The 19,783-nt window shown below is 41.9% G+C and overlaps 1 protein-coding gene across 1 annotated transcript; it reads right to left on the bottom strand.

Moving 5' to 3' along the window:
• Positions 1–12,485: 12,485 nt before the first annotated feature.
• Positions 12,486–15,368, bottom strand: LOC115060016 (zinc finger protein 503-like). The gene is made up of 2 exons (XM_029527815.1): positions 14,706–15,368; positions 12,486–14,206 (listed from the first exon to the last, which is right to left on the bottom strand). The coding sequence occupies exons 1-2, from the start codon at positions 14,958–14,960 to the stop codon at positions 12,770–12,772; spliced, it is 1,692 nt and encodes a 563-aa protein (XP_029383675.1). The 5' UTR covers positions 14,961–15,368; the 3' UTR covers positions 12,486–12,769.
• Between the last annotated feature and the right edge of the window lie 4,415 nt (positions 15,369–19,783).

Below are 19,783 nucleotides of genomic sequence, written 5' to 3'. Positions count from 1 at the left end.
TCTGATGTACGTGGGGGAGTTGTAAATATATTTGTAAGTGGATCAGGCTGATAAATGGGAAAGCAAATCAAAATCTTTCTTGTTATTTGAATGAGTAATTTCATGAGTGGTAGGAAAATTATAAATATAATGATCCACTAGTGTACTCGTATACATGCCAGCGTACCTTTTAATTCTTTCCAAAATCCTTTTAATTGGGGGCTTATAACGGATCACTGGAAGTCCCTTGAATATTCCTCACACACACACATGCTCACACACACACGCTTGGTATTGACTTTTCAAATAAAAAGACATTAATGCAGATAACGGCCATTTTGAATTCTCATTAGTCACCGGTAATCTAGAAACATGGGCGATATATTAAGAGTGGTGTTCGCAGCTAGTCATTAAAGGAGAAATAAAAGACAAAATAAATCCAATCTTGGAACGCCTGCGATTAATCATGTTGGCCACCGCTGGCTGGCTGCTTAACAGTTTTATTGACTCATTTATGCTGGTTTCCCTGATAATCCATTTATTCTGAATAATGCCTCCCTTCATACTCAAAGTGCTGTGTTCAGGTGATACTGCTACAGACTGTATATATATTTTTTTAGCTCTTTCCCCCTGGACAAACATATATTAAAAGAATTACTTGTAATGGCTGACAGAGGAAAGGCCACAATTGCATATTATTCAAGGAAGCTTTTAATGAAAGTGTTAATTAAGTATATTTTCAATTATTCCTTAAGGGGATCACAAACTAAGATGGCATCATGAATAATTTACTGCAGAGTATGTGATGAATACAATGTTAATGTAATTTAAACAGCAGAGGATTACTAAAAGGAGCTGCAACATATGCAGAAAGGTTTACTAGTGTCTCTGTAATAGCACACATGGCTGTGTATATAGCCATTTAATGGGAGGCAATGGCATGATAAACGATGATTAAGATATTCCTCTGGATGACAAAAGGCAGGATCACACAGAGCATAGTTCTGCTGCCCTTCATATTGAAACAACTCAGACAGCTGTGTATTTGGACCTCTGAAAGCTGGAAAGACTCCTGAGATACAAACGGGACCTTCCCTGGGGCCAGGGCACCAACCTCCTGGGGCGTTCAGATGTATGGGTTTGCGGTAAAAGGCAGTTTAATGCAGATTTTTAAATCCGCCTCTTCTCTTGGCAGCATCATTACACTTGACTAATGACAGGTCAACGATTGAATTATCCTAAATGACCAAATAAACTATAAAATACCTAATCTTCGCAGGTTTTCAAGTTTCATAGTGCGTTCAAAAACCAAAAAAATAAATAAAAAATTACAAGTATACTTTAACTTAAGTAGCTGTCGCCCGAAATGACACCGACTACTATACACAATGTTCTTCTCATCACAGGACACTATTAACAGCACCAAAACATCCAGCTCTAAGGAGCTTCTGCCAATTAAATGTCTCAAAGACACATTAGTGCATGTTCTCTCTGCGCCTGCATGGGTTCCCTCTGGGTTTGCCGTCTTCCTCCCACAATCTCTGTATGTCAGCCCTACGATAGACTGGTGGCCTGTCGGGGCTGTGCCCCGCCTTCACCCAGACCGTTAGCTGGGATTGGCTCCAGCACCCCGCCTCAACCCTGACGGATAAGTTGAAATTCTGTTCCCCGGCTTTGGACATTTCCTGTTAAATAAATAAAAACAAGGCCAGATACTTATATTTCTGTAGCTGGGATAAAGAATGAGGATCTCAAGGATCATCCCTTTAAGCGTTTCTGGGAAAAAAAATTTTCACAGCTGCTACTTTTCAAACCAGTGGTGAAAGGTCTGTTTCCATTCAGTGTTAGCAGATACGTGGCTGTGTATATATAGTAATGAGGATTTTGAGTGTTCTCAGCAGCGTCTCCAGGGACTTTCTCACACGGTCTTGACTGAAAGCCTGAAGCCTATCAAGTATCCCACACAGCACAAGTCCAAGCACCTGACGACATGGTTCTGCAGGGAGTTTCTGCTGTCACAATAAATCAGAGACAGGATACAGTATAATCATGCTGGTGTCCTGTTTCTTTCAGCCTCTGTCGAATGCTTCAGCAAAATCGAAGCTGCACATGGTGGCACACACCACAAATGCACGTTTTGCCGTACCCGCAGTGTTTGATGGTTGACTTGAGAGGAATAATGCAATCGAGATAATATACAAAGAGCTGTGGATGGTTTATGTTACAAGTCTATGGTACACAATGATGCACTGTGCTGCCAGTAGCTTCCTTTATTCTTAAACATGTCTTTCTTTGATAATAGATGGAATAAATGGGAAGCCTTTGAGGAAAAATAAGCCTAGAGGGTCTGAACCACGGCATTTGATGATGTGTGCTCCACTATGAAGCCCTATGAAGCCTATACTTCAAAACCAAAATAAATTGAGATGTCTGAGCTATCAGAGCGTGGACCCGTGCTGTGCTTATATCCCAGTTTTCCTCCCTTCATAAAGATGAATCATAATGTCTAATTCTCACAAATTACCCAAACATTATGTAGCACTCCCATTTCCAGCACTGTTTAATCTGTGTCGAGAGTATTCGCTGTCACTTCATGTTGCAAACACTGCTCTCGCTCTGGCAGTTCATTGTCTTTTGATGGGCCATAAAAGGCTCGGTTTGATGGATGATATCTCGGTGCATCTCTCTTTGTTGTGCGATGTGACGACTGAGTGCACGTGAGATGTAAGGAGAAGACGCAGTGTGAATGGGAGATGTCATCGATGTCTTGCGCTGACACCGAAGCCCTAAGCACAAGCTTTGATCTCTGTGAAGGACTGCAAAGCAAACACAAATAAAGTATTCCAGGGTTACAGTTTCCAGGGAGAAAGTTGAACTGTTTTTCTGAGTATTTTCTGAGAAGTCTCAGCCTGATTGGTAATGCACTTCTAGAAGCGGAAAGGCCTGTTGATCGGGATACTGTTTAAAATTTACAGGTTGACAAATTGGAAACCTTGTTTCTAGGAAGACAGAGTGTGCTGTGGCTTGTACCTGTATGTAAAATGGGATTTATCAAGAGAATGGACAGCTCATGTCATTGCCTTCTGATCCAGTCCAATAAATAGTGAGCGCTCTATAGGGCCTGGACTTCCCGCTGACCCTACAACATCTGCTCAGGCACTTACCACTTAATACATTAGCTGTGAGAAGAGGGCAGGTGTTTTCAGCTGGAGCCAGAGAACATGAAAAACAGATTGTGCCTCCGGTTCATGCAATTGAATTAAAATGAGTCACCCCCTGCTTTCCTCATAAAATAAAACACAAATAATGTTATGGCATGAAGGACAGGTGGGGATATTTCATAGGTCTGCTTGAGGGTGGCAAGAAAACAAAAAATATAATTGACTGTAGCTCTCATAAGGAATCTATTACAACCTGAAGGTTCCTTAGATAGATGTATATATCTCTGTATAAATCTCCCTTAATGAAAACAAAGACTTAATTAGAGGTAGACATTGCTTGCCAGTGCATTGCAGCCATAGTATAGTTGTTTGTGGTGTTTCTTTGATGGTTACTTAAAAAGCCGAGTGTATTGTGCTTCCTGGCTTTTACTTTGGAGATTACGAAAGGAACATTTTAAAGGTCAAATCATGATGGTACTTAGAACCATGAGCAAGAACATTTACTGGCTATAAGATTGAGGAATCAAAGGAATTAAATATATTTGAAAGCTTAGTCATTAGGAGAATTCCCAGGAGGCAATGGGGAAAGGTCAACCACACTGATCATTAAACACATAATAAATATGTGAGATTTACTGATTGCCAGATTACACAGTATAATGTTGGCTTACAAAGGAAAGGCTTTGCTCAGCGTTGGGTATGTTGCATCTAGGACATATTAACTACAGGAGCCATCTCTGAAGACATTTAATTTCCAGCCATGTAGAGTCTTGAGGGCCACAAAACTTTCTAATAATAGCAGAAATATTTCAGTACAAGCCAAAAATACCAATGCCCCGGGGTGTGAGTGTACCAACTGATCAAGAATGCCATAAGACATGTTGCTAGTATAGCTACACATGCAAATATGCTGTTGTCCAAAATGATTTAAAGTAGCCCTACTGACCTACTGTACCCTCATTATGAAGATCGTCATTATACAGTAGGCCATTTTGAACAAACCCCACATCGACTGCCCCGCTGTAGCCTGTAGAAATAACGGCTAATAGTGTCCAATAAATGTGTTATCAACTAAAACCAAAGGTGGTATGCATGTATAGTACCATTACAGACACATTTTATAAAAGCTTATTGCATTAAGGGGGAGAAACAAAAAAAATCAACAGTTTCCAGTTATGCCTATGTGATGACACTAAAACACAGGCTTTCTTTTCTTTAATTGTAATTCTCAGTGGAAACAACAACAACAAAAAAAGGTAATCGAAGTATCAATAAACAGCGATGTGTAGAAAAAGTAAAGAAGTTATACTTGCCCTCCGGTCCAGCCATCACCCTCACTCTGCTGCTCTCATAAGTGTGTGTGTGTGTGTGTGTGTGTGTGTGTGTGTGTGTGTGTATACACGTGTGTACGTGTGTACGTACCTCAGTTCATTCCAGCAGCCGGCGCATTAGCACAGCCGTAGGTCGCCTGACATGTGAGTAGATGTCAGTCCTGCCAACAGCCTGGAATAAAGTCTTGTAAATAAGTTAACTTTCTACCGTCTACATGTTGATCCAAATTGGTGTACTGGTGTAAGTATCAATATTTTACAAGGATTGATTATAAAAATAACATGTTTGTTATCGGAAGTATCAATACTAGAGCATCCATATGCATGACGCTACTATTACCTCTTATTTAAGTGCTGTTTGGCAAAAACTCCACTGTCCTGTCATTTTAAGAAATTATTTAGTTTTTTAAAAATGAAAGTAAACCTTTTGGCCTACTTATCTTAGTGTAAAGTGTACGGTTAAATGTTACAGAACACGCTGACTGAGAGCAAGAAACAAACTGATGTATTGTTAGTTTTTGTGGGATTTCATCTTTATCCTGTTCTCAGATTGAAACAATTATCTCATTGCTACAACTCATCAAAGACACTAAGACAAAACAAAACTTGATTGATATGAAAGCATTTGGGTTTGGTGATGGATGAAACAAAAACATAAATAAAACAACTGTTATGTTTTGATGCAGATCCAAGAATTTGTATAAATTTACAGTGTGAGATAACATTCTTATAAAGGTTTTGCACCAACTCATTTACTTTCTCTTGTTGGCTGTGCATGCTTGAATGGTGGAAAAAAGAATATGGCACATGTCTTATTATTCTTTATACTACTGATTATTTTGAAACGGATCTGGATCTTAATGTTATCTGTTGCACCCTCTGGGGAGATATGTGTTCAGAGCACGCTGTACTTCCAAATCTGAGTTCAGACATTCTGAGTGAAGTTGAGAATGACTTTGGAGTTGGCTCTTGTGCTCACCTGTGTGGGTGTAATACAGATTGAAACCACATTTCAGTCTTTCTGTCCGTGGAGTATTGTACTGCAGATCATAACCTCGGGATAAAGCCGTATCTGAAACAGCATTCAAACAACATCAAACACCCAGGATACCTCAAATTGAACCCTGTCATTCATTTCCTTCAACAATGTATGAGTTATTTCTTTTTCCTTTCTCGACTTTTGTATCTTTTTCTCCCATTTGAATTCAGCTTTATCTTATACACAGCAGTCCTCAGACATCTGGATTTCATTTCCTGTGAGGTTCAAGATAGTTGGAGAGTTTAACAAAAGGAGCCTCGTTTGAACCGGGGCTAATGTAGTCAGGATGGAATCTGTCACTCAGTCTATTGCATGTTGATGACTAAGAGCAGTTTCAGCTGTAAGCAGTCCGTGATTTATGAACACTGAGTGAACTCATGTAAGCAAACGCCAACGAGGAGTTCACAGCAGCAAGTTTTAGGCCCTTTTTTTTTTTTTTTTTGGGCTGCGGCTCCCCGGCATTTTCTTTCCATTCATGCCAAAGTATTTCACACGGCAATTAGCTCCATCCTCATTTGGGTCTGCAGTCCCACAGGGTTAGCAAAGCCATTCATCATCCTCAGGGCTTGGAGCTCCATAGCTCCATCTCAGGTAGTTTCTGTAAACAGTCATTGGTCTGGCTCTTTCCATTTCACTAAATGAGAAGGAGATACAGTAGCTTTGAGGTCCTGCCATCCATCCATCTGTCATTTGCTTTGCCTTTTACAGGTGTGAAAGCAAAAGGGAAATGTCATTTCACACAGCTCATTTGTCATGAGGTGTCTACGTAGTTAGAATGAATAGAGCAATGACAACATGCCCCCCTTGCTTTTTTTTCAGTGGGTCAACTGCTTGGGATTTGAAGTGTATAGTGCGGGCACCACTACAGGCTGTATTGGCTAATGAGGAGTGCACTTAAAGGAAAAAGGCCATAAGTATTTTTATATATTTCATTTAAATCTTGTAATGAGCAAAATCCATAGTTAGTTTTTAATAGCAGACTTGACGTTTAGTGCATGTTTACACAGACAGATGCAAGATATGTAACCTTGTTAGGCATTTATTAAAGAACTGTTGATGTTTTATTCTGATCTATGTGTCGAGTTACATTGAAACATAAGTGTTGGCTCTGCTACAAGTATTTATATAGCTTCCAAATGCCTGTGGGGCATCATTAAAACACATATTTGAGCAGGCAGAGCCATAAACATGTGCTGGGTACATTTTTTTTGTGTTCTCAGCCCAAACATCTTCAGATGGAGCCAAGAAAATAATTGAAGTACAGCATGTGCATTTTCCTATTTTCACATCTATCCTTTGAGAGTCATTAGGCCTACTCCACAAAAAGTCTGCCAACTGAATCTGAATCCATCATTTTTTGAACCCATGCACTGCAGTCTTTGTCGCTACTATGTCTTTATCAATCAGAATTAAAGAATCAGATTAAGCTCTTTGTTTTTTTTCTTCTCCCTCCTTGAGTGGAGTCACGCTGCAGTGCAGGCCCAGGGGTTACGGGGAGTATCAGAGGGGACTAATTGTCAAGGTTATGTCTCAGCGGATGATTGATGTGAGGCCAGGCTGTTTTTGTCAGGCTGTCAGGTGGCTGGAATGTTTAATGTTCTCATTATTGGTTGCTCTGTTGTGTATATTTCTCTGTCAGCGCCGCTGAGCCATCTGAACTGCCAGAGCACTTCAAAGGCCTGCAGGTCATCCGTCTTCCCCCTGACGCCCTGAATGTTCAGCCTCAGCTGAGTGCTGGTGATTTGTTATGACTTGAGAGCCAGCTGACAGACAGGTCTCCTATAAAAAAACATGCACCCATTTCCCTTTTGTCGTGCAGTGAAAGCATCGCTGCTCCTGTAATGCGGCAGGGACCACACAACTGTCACAAGAGGCTGGCACTTGACAGTTGTGTCATCTCACTAATTTGCAGACAGGATGACTTGAAGTATTTTGTCTTCTTTCTTACCTCAATGTGGGTTTTGGCTCTGGTGTCACAGACTCTCGTGGGTCACCATCTGTTATGGAGCACCACAGGGAACAAAGCTGAAAAGGGATCACTATATTAAGACACTTTTACATAATAGTCATCGGTCCAGGGCTTGGTGTATGCCATGCGATGGCACTGAGCAGAGACCATCATGGGAAGAATGCTGATGGCTGCAAAGCCAGTCATGTAATGAAAAGTGAGAGGTGAGACATAAAAGACAAGAGAGGGGAAAACAGAATCCAAATCTCAATTCTTTTCCCAGGCCCTGGGAAGGCCTGGGAAAAGATTGATTGTTTTCTGCTGATCTAATTTTGGATCGTATGAAAACAGTCCATTTGTCTTAAAGAAAAATGATGTGCCACATGGTGCAGATGGAATTTTTTATTTTTTTTTTTTTTGGGAGAAAACTGAAAAAGATTAAAGAGAAACTCTGCTCCTCAGCCCTAATCACGAGCTGTAGATTACTCTGCCGATTTAACCAGATGGCAGGCTCCATTCTGCAGACCCTCCTGTATATTAATGAACAGCAGTCTGTTATATTTGACTTAGGTAAGTGAAATGTCCATCACCTGTAATGGTCTGCCAGCTGGCATTATGCATTTTACACCACTTTGGGTCCACGTGGCATTTTTCATTTGCAGCGTTCTTGAAGAAATATTTTGCTCCCTGCTATTTTCCATCATTGTCACTGTTCTGGTAAATATTTTCTTTCACCAGGAAGGAAAGCCTCCAAGTTGTGTCCACAGCTAATTTCCTCTCATAGGTCAAGGCAATAATTCTGGCACTAAAACTGTCGCGCTGGGCGAAGCACACAAGTTCGATATTAACATGATTAAGTTAGCCTGTCGACATGACTGCAAACACGGCAATACAGTATGTTAACAAACCTAATAATAAGAGAGTGGAGATAAAGTGGAAGGGATGGCTGCACAATTCCTGGCCAGTGGTGTGTCTGGTACAGTGAAGCGCTGACCTTAAGGAACAGCTTGTGTGGCTTTTACTCTGTCATTGGTAAGAGTGGTTTAAAGTATTTTTATTTGTTTGTAACTAAAGATATCACATTGGTTTACTTTAAGACTAGTTTGCTTACAATCTTTGTCTCAGAATGTCAGTCTGAAGGCAATGCAGAAAACTTAAAGAGGCAATGAACACATGTTTGCCAGCCCGAGAACCCAGAAACTCCATCCATGAATATGCCAAGCCTAATTTTAAACCAACAGCGGGGGAACTTTGGCTGCGTTCCCCGACCAGAGAGCACGAACAGCGAGGAAGAACAATGCCAGTGTGTCATACATTTAAACACTGTTAAATTAAAGGTTGTTTACTGCTCTCAGAGGCCATTCATCTTGCTCAAAGTTAGTCTGCTTCTTGCAAATTTGTCAGTAAGAGCTTCCACATGCCAAGACCAGAAGAGGGAAAAGTTGGGGTTATCGGAGGAGGGTTTTCATAGCATGTCTCTTCAGTCAGCCTGTATTTAATTAGCCACCTCCACACAATAAGGCCATAAGTCATTAATCACCCAAACCCTAGCAGAAGTCGACTCATAGTGAGCAAGACATTTGGAGACAAAAAGTTTGCTGCCTATGACAGACTTCAAAATGGCCCCTGTCAGTGGTGTGTAAATTATAGGGCATGTTGAGTGCTGAAAGACAAGGGCCCACTGTTTAACTTGCTGTTGCTCTTTCCTTTGCTTTGTGTGTTGACAGACTCTCATCGAAGGAAAATTCCCCTTCTCTCTTTCCCATTGGTTGGCTCATGACTCAAAAACTTTATTGTGAGCATACAGCACACAGCACACACACACGTTCCACATTAAGATAATCTCACCATACTAAGCTCAGTTCCTTCATTTTATGATACTTCTCTAGCGTTAATAGAAGAAGACAAGCTCCAAAGGTCAACGCCTCAGTCAGGCCCAGCTTTAACTTTGTATTCCCACCGTTTACTTTTCTTGTCAAAGGGAGGAAATGATGGAGTGATAATAAATATGGGGCTTGTTTGGAGAAGCAAAAACCTTTCTGCTGTAAAAATAAACCACCACGTTTCACAGCATGATGGGAGACACACTTCTCAGCTGATTGAACATGCGAAAGGTCATTGTTTTTTTCCTTTGCGTCTGTAAACAGAAATTCGCCAGCCTTTCCAGAGTACATAAGCATTGAGGAAAGTTTATTCAAAGCGGCAAAGGTTCATGAAAAACAGGGGAAATCCCATGATTGGATCATTAATATGGCTGACACAAGGGTGTTGGATATATTATATAACTGCAGCACATGTAACAGGTGTCTGACGTACGTATTTGGTGCATGAATTTATGTGTGTGAAAACTCAGTTTTCGTAGATGAGTGTGGGTGTTTGGAGGAGTATTAACTCGGCATATAGCAGGCATGACACCCTTGGCCTTAAAGCAGAACAGACCACAGACAGTGTAACACATGGCGTGCAGCTGTGCAAAAGTGACCATTTTTAACATCAACGTGTCTGCAGCAGCATGCGATGTGCTGATCTGTTCCCCCAAGTCTTGCTCACACTGCAGTTAAAGATAGACCAGGTGAAGCTGTCCCTGTGATTCAACATGGAGTCAGAAAACCATCCAGTGCCTGATCTCCTGACAGTATTTTATATTCAAACATGTGGGAAACAGATCATCTGTCAAAGGAAAAAAGATTGATAGACTTAAAAGCATGGTAGGAAAGATGTATGTAAAGCCCACTGGGCCAGTTAATGTGATAAACAGAGACAAACCAATTACCTCTTCCATATGATGCAGCACTGTCCCCAGTGGCCTCTAGACCATCTTAATTATTTCTGAACTCCAAATCTGAAGATAAATTATGTAGCTGGTCCTATCCATTTCCTAATGGTAATTGATACGTACAGCATTATAAATACTGAGTTGGTCACCCAAAGAACTCATTACGAGGAAACTTACTAATAAATAAAAAATTCAGACTGGAAAACAAGAAACCAGAAACATTGTGCCATTCACGCTAAAGTGTTATTTACTGTTAAACAATTCTAATTATACCATTTACCACAGCAGCATGTTGGGTTATATGCGCCTTAATAATGAAGCATTTGTAACACGTGTTAACATCAGAGGCGCTGTATTACTTTACTTGAACTCCAACCACACAATAATGTTAGTATGCAGATATAAGGACCAGTTTTTATGAGCTTACTGTAAAAAGTGTTTTACTATACTGTCAATCCAAATTTGCTTATACAGCAGCCTCCACTTATGAGCAGCCTCAGCAGGAGTTAAATGACAGTACGGCTTTGCATTAAATAACATTTATATCTGCTTACAACAGCTAACAGGATATTATAGCATGTTATAAACACTTAGTAATTATTTCTATACATCTTACAAATACTAGCAGGGGTTAAAGTAAAGACATTCTTCTGGACGACTTTAATTTTTAAGTGTACTTTACTGCTATTTGTAATAGTTTACTTTAGTTTGGGCAAATTTATCGTGATCATATATTGTAAACATATTTGATATAGATAGTGTTCTTTGAAATAAATGTGTTTCAGTCAAGAAAAAAGTTAATTATAAAATCCAAGACTGGCTAATTAATCAGTCTAGTTCACATATGACAAGCGCAGATGGTGTAGTGGGCAGATTTTATACATCTATAATGTACCAACCGATTCAGTAAAGTTACATGTGCAGTATTGATTAGCTAGTTCATGCGTACAAGTGAGAATGTGCAAGTTCATACTACAGTGTCACACATCTGTTAAATGGTGAGAAATAATCTTCCCAGATCGTAATCGAATTTGTTCGCATCACATTGTTGTGCTGTTTGTTAATGAAAAAAGATGTATGACATATGAGCCACGCTGGCTTCACGGCTCACTGGTTGCAGAACTGAATTGTGGGTTATGGGCTTTGTTAGCATCTATCACTGCGCTATGTTTAGAAAGAAAGATGGGTGAATTTGATGAATACGACATCTGAGCATTAATGACTGTGATTTTTATCGTTGGAGAACAGCCTAATTTACAGAGGACAGATAACAGACACTGCTGGCTCAATTTAGTTGATTTACTTAAAAATTTTGATTAAATAGTTAGGCCTCGCTTTATTTCATGCTCTCTGCTTCGTGGCATCATTACAGTGATCACAAAAGCAGTGGAAACGTCCCATATCTGCTCTTATTGTAAATCTCCTTTATACAGCTCCTCACTGATATTAATGGCTCATTTGTCTCTGTTAATCAAACAATGATGTATCGCCGTGTGATTGAGAGGATTCAGCACGTTTTGATGAGGCCTGGAGATAGAGTGCACACAGACACACACTAACGCACACCGCACATACTGAAGCTACAGCACCAAGGCTCATTAGTGCTTTTCACCCTAATGAAGGCATACACGTGTCAGGACATTTAAAAACATGCAAAGGTTTTAGTCCATAATCTTTGTTAAAACAAATATCAGCCTCACACAAGACGGAAAACCACCAATCTGAGTTTATAACCTAGAAGAAAGGGCAATTTACTGAAATAAAACTGAATGTATGCTATTTTTATGTGTTTGTGTTTGCCAGTTTCAGACATATAGATGCATTGACTAGAAAAAAAAAAATATGATAAAAAAAAAAAACAGAAGTAAGCTTTAAAAAATAGAAACAAATTAGTGATAAATTATTGGCTTTGTTTAAGCTGATAATTCAATTTATGCAGTACAGTGAGTGTTTTTGTTGTTGTTGTCATTATTTTTTAAATTGCCTCTCATGGAAAGAAAACCACAATTTCAGAGCTGTCAGAAGTTTTAAAAATGTCATCCAGGTATAATCGGGCTCCATGAAACGTTTTGCTCCCCACAAAATAAATCGATGCCAATACTGAAGAAGCTGCTCTTATTGATTTTCCACGTCCATCTTTCTGTCAAGTCACAGGACACAGGCAGCTCTCTGACCCGTCTGAGTAAAGCAGAAATCAAACCGCTCTTGTAAGAACAATAGTCTTTTCTGCATCAAGAATAAAACCCACTGTTATTGCTTCATCTTTTTCTTTTTTTTTTTACATGAAAAAGGTGTAACAGAAAAGGCGCTCTACAGATGCACGACAGGAAAACAAAACCCCCATATTATCTCCTGTGTAAAATAATGCACATTGAGGCTTTTCAAAGTTATATTATAATTATTTTTTATTTTAGTCACGCTTGAAGCTATCGCAAATAAATACAATGATCCCCACATGGATCCAGTCCCTGCATGAAGTACAATATAAAACTCATTGGGCCTAAATCTCCTTTATAAATGTATAACTCTTTGTTTCTACTGGTATCCTAAGGCCGAGGCTGTTGTCAGTCTCTGTCCATACAAGGCGTACGGGGAGTAATAAGGCCCGGTGGCTGCAGGCACCGGCACCGGGGCCCCGGGGGTGGGCAGGGGGCTCTTTGAGTAAGGGTGATAGCGGCTGCTCAGTCCGAGGGGGTGATGGGGGCCCCTGAGGGCCAGCGTGCTGGGGCTGCCCGGGCTGCCGTTAGGAGGCATGTGCATGTGACAAGCCATAGCAGCGGCGGCAGCGGCGTTGGCGAGAGAAGACGAGCCCGCGTACCCGGATATCAACTTCTCAGTCCCGGCAAAGGCCGTGTGAGTCCGCAAGTGGCTGAGCAGCTCCTCGGAGGACGAAAAGCGCTTATCGCAAGGTCCGTTCGCAGACACCCAGTTACAGACGTGCGGCAGGGGGTCGTTGGGCAGCATAAACCCGTAAGGATACAAGGGGTGTCCGCTGAACGACGGGGCCGAGGAGTGCACGCCGTGCAGCGGGTGGGCCGGGTACATGAGCGGGTATCCGGACTTGAGCGCGGACGCGGCCGCAGCGGCAGCCGCAGAGTCATGTGCGCAGTTGGCGCTGGACGCACCGGACAGATGGCTTGTGCAGTGGTAGCTCAGGCAGTACGGGTCTCGACACAGACTAGCGGACATGAGGGACGGCGGGGAGGCTCCAGCCAGGGGGCTCGTCCCCGCTTTACTGCAGCCCAGCGAGCTGGCTGCAGCGAACTGTGCGCTCAGCAGCTGGCTGCTAGATTTGGTGGGGTCAAGGGTCATTCCAGGAGGGAGGAAGGGCTGCGGGTACCCCCCGTATGCACCCGCTAAACTTCCAGGGTAGGAAATACCAGCAGGTGGCAGGGGGAAAACGGTGTGGCCGGGCTTGTAGGGGGAAACGGGGGCCACCAGTCCAGAGCCGAGGACGGAGGAGGAGGAGGTCACAGATGGTGAGTCCGATGTGACAGTCTTGGATCCAGATGTGTTCTCCTGGTGTTGGCTGCCCTCAGAGGTAATTCCACTTATCCTATGGTTGCCATTACTCTCAGCCGTACTGCTCTTGCTGCCATCAGCCTCCTTCTTCTCCTCCTTGTCCCCCGCTTTGCCTTCAGGCGGCAGTGGAGAGACTGAGGTGCAGGAGCTGGGGCTGCCTGTCCTGGGGGTGAACGGCTGGCAGGTGGCGCTAGGAACTCGGAAACCGGTTTTATCTCCACTCAGGCTGCTGCTCGAGTCCTTTTTCTCCGCGGTTTTGGAGTACGGTTTGAAGCTGGACTTGTCGTCGGCTCCGATGTCGCTCATTTTCAGCGGGCCGGATTTGGCCTCCTTGTCACTAGATCCATTTGAGGTCACAGAGGACAGCTTGGAGGAGGACGGAGGGTCCGGTTTGCCGATCTGAGAGCACGTTTGGGCCAAAAGAGCCAGAGGACTTTTCTTGGCATCCAGCTGTGAAATGAGACAATAAATAAATAAATAAGTAAATAAACGAGAGTCTTAAAATTCACGAAAGACCAGCTCTGACATTAGAGCTGAGAGCGACCACACATTCCCATTTGCGCATAAACTTATCACGGAATGAAACTCAAAACCTCAGCACAAAAAAGAGAGGACGTACACACACACACACACACACACGGCCGCTGTAAACGGCATAAACATGATCGTCCGTCTCCTATTGAGATCTGTGTAGTCGGTTCATGTCTTTATAATTTAAATGCGGTGAAGAAAAACGGATCATCTTTCAAATTTGAGAGGGAACTCAGGTTAAAAACAGTCACAAAAAGAAAGCGAGATCAGAGCTTCAGTTACTTTATCCGGGATTTCTTCCAGTGATCTCTGGTGTCCGGAGCTTTCGGAGGGGAAACACTTTAAAAAAAACGCCCCCCCCCCCTCCCTGAAATAAAATAAATGAATACATAAAAACAAAAATCGCCGCGGCTCTTACCTCGATTGGGCTGACAGGGGTGGACGGCAGAGGCTGGAGGTATTCCGGGTGTAAGATGTGTCCTGTCCGAGCCGTAAGCATTTTCAAAACCTTGATGGGAAGACGACTGGCTTGGCGAGAAGGGTCTCCGGGAGAGACGGAGTTCTGGTCGGGTGTCTGGCTGCTCTTCGCTGCGCCCTTCTCTCCCGAGGAGCCGCTCTCCCAGGCTGGATTCGTGCTATTTCTCAGGACAGAGACCGTGGGCGATGTGATCATGACCCAATTCTCGTGGAAATGGTTGAGAAATACATGTGTACGGTTTATAAAAAAAAAAAAAAAAGAAAAAAAAAAAAAGCCAAACACAAACGCCAGACGGTTGGGAGGAAAGACGAGGAGGAAGAGGGAAGGGAAAAAAAGGAGCCTTCGCCAGAAATGATTCAAAGAAACAATGTTAAATCCTCAGAAGAGACGCGGGAGTGTGTGTGTGTGTGAGAGAGTGTGTGTGGGCAGAATCCGTGCGCTTCACAGCCGCATTGCTTCATCCCCGGCGTCGCTCTGACAGTCGTGTGGCTGCGGGTCCGAGAGCCGCCCCGGTTTAGGTGGGCAGGAGGGGGATCACTCCGCCTCCTCACCAGCAGCATCCGAATCAGTCCGCGGATCACAGAGCTGCTGAGGCAATGTGACGTTTCCTCCTCACACGAGTGTCTATTTCATATGTCGCCCACTCACAGCGCTTTTAATTTGACTTTTTTTTTTTTTTTTTTTTTAAATACGCGTCCCTGCGTAATTGGCGCTTTGACGCATGCGCCGCTCACGCGTCCTGTGCGGTTTGGTCTGTGGGTTGACCAGAATAACCAGAAGACTGAAAAATAGCCAAAACTTATTTATATCACATGACCACATGATGCGTTTTCAATGAACGCAAATTCCTTACAGAAATAAATACATTTTATATTACACATTTACCGGTCAAGGAAGTGAGTCCGAGCGCTTCTCATGTGGTTAAATAGTTCGCAGGTAGTTAAAGCTCAAAATGTCTGATGCCTCCAATACACTTATTTTTATATCTGAGTGCTTTTCTGGTCACACATTCGCCATAACGTGAGAGATATCCATCGCCTTGTTTCACATTTTCGGCAACTTTCTCGTCTGTCACGCAGCCTGTCATCTGTCAGCTCCCCGTCTTGCACGCCAGTTATCTTTCAGCTGTCTGCACATTTTCTTTTTGCCTCTTCTCAGTCAGATCCAGGTCAACTACTATGCAGTGAATCCATGTGAAGTGGAGGGAGGAAGCGATGTGTCTCTCCCTCCCATCGTTCCTCCATCATCATTTAGGGCCTGTTATAGTCTGTCTGCCCTGGTAAAACTCAAAACTGTGATTTATTTAATTGGAGATAAGCGGACCACCCCCCACCCTTACTCTGCACCAGAAATTTATTTAATAGCATTGTGTTTTTTTTCCAAGTGTTTTTTTTCTTCTGTTGTTTTACAGATTTAAAATATTCATCCACATTCAAGCCAAAAAAAAAAAAAAAAATCCTCTTTATTTCAAGAGTGCTTAAAAAAGCCTCTTGTGGCTGCTATTAATCATTAAAGCTTCCACATTTCTTCCCATCGAAATAGACTCACTTATCTTATTACTCAATAGCCCATAAATGTCTTGCTGATCAGGCGAAAGTTAAACATATGCAAGTGTTTTTTGATTGATAACAGGGGTGCTGTTTTCGGCAACGGCTGTCAGGCTCTGACACAGCGCTTTGAGTTATTAGGGCAGAGAAGGGCGACCATAAATTTCCACCGTCAGGCAAAAACGCCTTTATTGTGGACGTGATGGATGGCTCACCGCGGCAGGCACCAAATTCTCGGCTTTATCCTTAAATGGCTGCACTTTTTTCTTTTCTTTCTTTCTTTTTTTTTTTTTTTTTTTTTTTTGGTCGCTGTAATTCATTACTTTTAAACAGAACGCTTGAAATCTCCCGCAAGTATTTTCACACAAGGACACGCTCATGCATCAGCCACTCTCCGAGCAAATACGAGTGTTTACAAGCAGAAGCTGGATAATCAGGTCGGTGATAATACAGAGAACAAGCCTCTGCCTGGACATTACATTTAAGAGATCAAGGATGAATATTTTCAATAAAGGATTATTTTTTCTTTTGTGAGTCCTTCAGAGCTCAGATTTTGTCAAAAAAAGAAAAAAAAATGAAGGCGTCTGAGCCAACTTTTGTATATAAAAAAGAAAATAGGCTAAACCTGAGTTATAGTTAAATTCCAGCAACAATAGTTTATTTTATCATAATCATCTTCTTCTTTTTTTTGGAGCAGTTTTTCACTGTCCACCTTATCCTTTTCAACCTGTGGAAATGAAATTCATAAAAATATCAAAATGTGTTCATTACACACTCTCTCAGTAATGACCTTTAAAAAAAAAAAAAAAAAAGTTTTCCCCTTTTTATTTTCTTTTGTACAAAGTTGTTCTGGCTGCCACTGACTGTCCTTATCTTTACCCTTGGTCCTGGATAAAGGAAATACAGAGGAATAAACAACACAACTTGCAAACTGGAACCCTGAATTAAGTTCTTGAAAGGACAAAGTTATATTTGTTTTGTTTCTTAAAAGTGTTTTCTTTAAATCTATTCAGGGTCGTATAAAATCTAAATGAGCCGAATGGCTGGGTGAGATTATCCTCCACCGGCCTCTAGCACTACTTCTTCGTTTCAGTTAGTTAAAGTGTTAGTCTAGATGTTATTAACTGGTACTCATCTGTGCAGGAGCCACTCCGTATATGTGTATTAGAGACAACTTATCATTGGAGTTGATTAAAAATTTAAATCAACGGCAGTTAAAATGTATAATTGCAGCCAGGTGGTTAATCTGCAGTACATGGTCATCAGACAAACACCGTGTGATACTATCTGAACATCTGGTTTCGACTCAGACTTGTGAACTCTTCTGTCATTTTACCTCACAATGAAGCACAAAGATGATATTTTTGTGAAATCTGCTTTTCTTTACCAGAGATGTTGGAGGTTGCAGGCCAGTGGTGGAAGATTTCTATATGCAGCATTAGAGGGTAAGTCACTGCCCCAGTCTTATTGTTCTGCTCTCTTTCAGCATTTCTTGCATATGTGCATTTAAAAACGTAGCCAAGGACCTGTAACTAAAACTGTTCCAGAAACAACCAAAAACGAAGGTGCAAAGGCCCTTGACATATAGCTTTCAAAAAACGGATATGGTCGATAAATGAGACATTATAATCTCAGGCAAATGGAATAAGAAATTCCCTTGACGTGACATGAAAATTCACCTTGTGGCAGGCGGCGTGGGGTGCGCCACGTCAGCAGCCAGACAGGCCAACTGGATCTGACAGGTAAAAAGGGGAGATGATGGTTAGAAGGTGCTATTGTTTCATGCTGCTTTCTTGACCTGTCAGGTCCGGGCACAGAGGCCTGGATCGAGGACCTCCTTGTCACATGAAAACAGTTTTAAAAAGCCGTTATCCAGACTGCGGTGATTGCTCCTGTTTAATTGATTTGCTTTGCACTGAGGCCTGTCACATTAATAATGGTTAAGTACAGTCCCTGTGTGTCACACAGAGTGGTGCGTCTATCGGGAAATTAACAGCCTTAACTAACTGCTGTCTGTGAAGCAAGAAATGTGGGATCATATGAGATGCAGCAGTTTCATTCTTAGGCTGAAACCATGCCATTTGTAATAGAACTGACCTGTGCAGCAGTTCTTTATTTTCCTCTTTTTGACCTCATAATTTCAGTAGCTATATATACATATGCACGTCTATATTATAAGCCCTTTTCATTATGAACGACCTAAAACAGAGAGCTACACTGACAAGTGAATGGTGTTGAGTGAATAAGAGTCAGATTACACTCTCCACCACTTCACAGGAGAATTTGACAGGTTGCACTAGACATTAAGTCTGTGATATTTCCATGACTGACTGACAGTTTGAAATTGCTCCCATCACCTTGATAGCATGGTAATGCACCTTGCATGTAGACTGTCTTTAAAGTGCAGGAAATTAGACTCCAAGTTGAGAGTTGCCTTTCAAGCAAATATGACAAGAAAATAGACTTCTTTTCTTCGGCATCCCGAGAAGGAAAAATGACCCCACAGAAGCTGGCACAGAATGAGAGGTTATAGGAGAAAGTGTCAAGAATTGTTACGGATATTGTGTGTTTAAGACAGGACATTTCAGAGACTTAGAAGTCATACACATTCCCCTTGAATACACCCAAGATATTTTTCTGCATCCCCTCCCTCCCCATGTGTGTCAAATAGTGTAGTGTCGACTTCATTTGCAAAAGCTCAACTTGGAGCTGACATGTAGAACTTACACTATCTTGCCGGAAGTCAGACGACAGGAACCCAGCGTGACGGAGAGAGTTAGAAGAGTTGAGGTGCTGCCAAGATCACGGCGGTTGAAGGGTCTTTTTCACTTTGTCTCCTCAATTAGTTAAAGCTGGTCAGGAGTGGGAAGTAAAACCCGTGGAGATTATATGCTGTCGTCCACTTGCCATCAGGTAAGGAAGGATCCTAGTCATGCTGTAGAGAAGCGTTAACGTCACCCACACTCCCTGTTAACACTGGAACTAGTGGTTCAGTTCACCCTGACAGCTGCCATATTCCTGGTTGAGAACTTTATGAAAACTTCAGACAGCTCCTGTAAGACTCACTGTACTGTACTTGTCTAGCAGCTTTAGGAAAACAGGGAGGGCAGTTGTGAAATAAAAGTGTGGTGTGGGATTTGAGTTCATTTTGATTAGTATGTTAAGCATTTATTCTATTCGTTGATTAGTTAATTGCCAGAATGAGTCAGAAGTGTTTTCTTAGGGCTTTTTGTCACTTCTCAGCTGCTTCAGCTGTTCCAAACCCAAAGATATTGAGTTTGCAAAGATATGAAGCGTAATAAATAAAAACAAAGAAATCCTCCCATTTGAGAAACAGGACTCTGAGACAGTTTGACATTTTGGGCGCCATAAACTGATTATTTCAAACCTCTCATCTGCTTTTTACATTGAATCTAATATTATTTAGAAAGGCACCACAACATTACCCTCACATGGACACATGCAGCACTA

Source organism: Echeneis naucrates, chromosome 19 (assembly GCF_900963305.1).
Source record: "Echeneis naucrates chromosome 19, fEcheNa1.1, whole genome shotgun sequence".
Classification (NCBI taxonomy): Eukaryota; Metazoa; Chordata; class Actinopteri; order Carangiformes; family Echeneidae; genus Echeneis; species Echeneis naucrates.
Note: the sequence above shows the minus strand (reverse complement) of the source record. Positions and strands in the feature narration are given on the sequence as shown.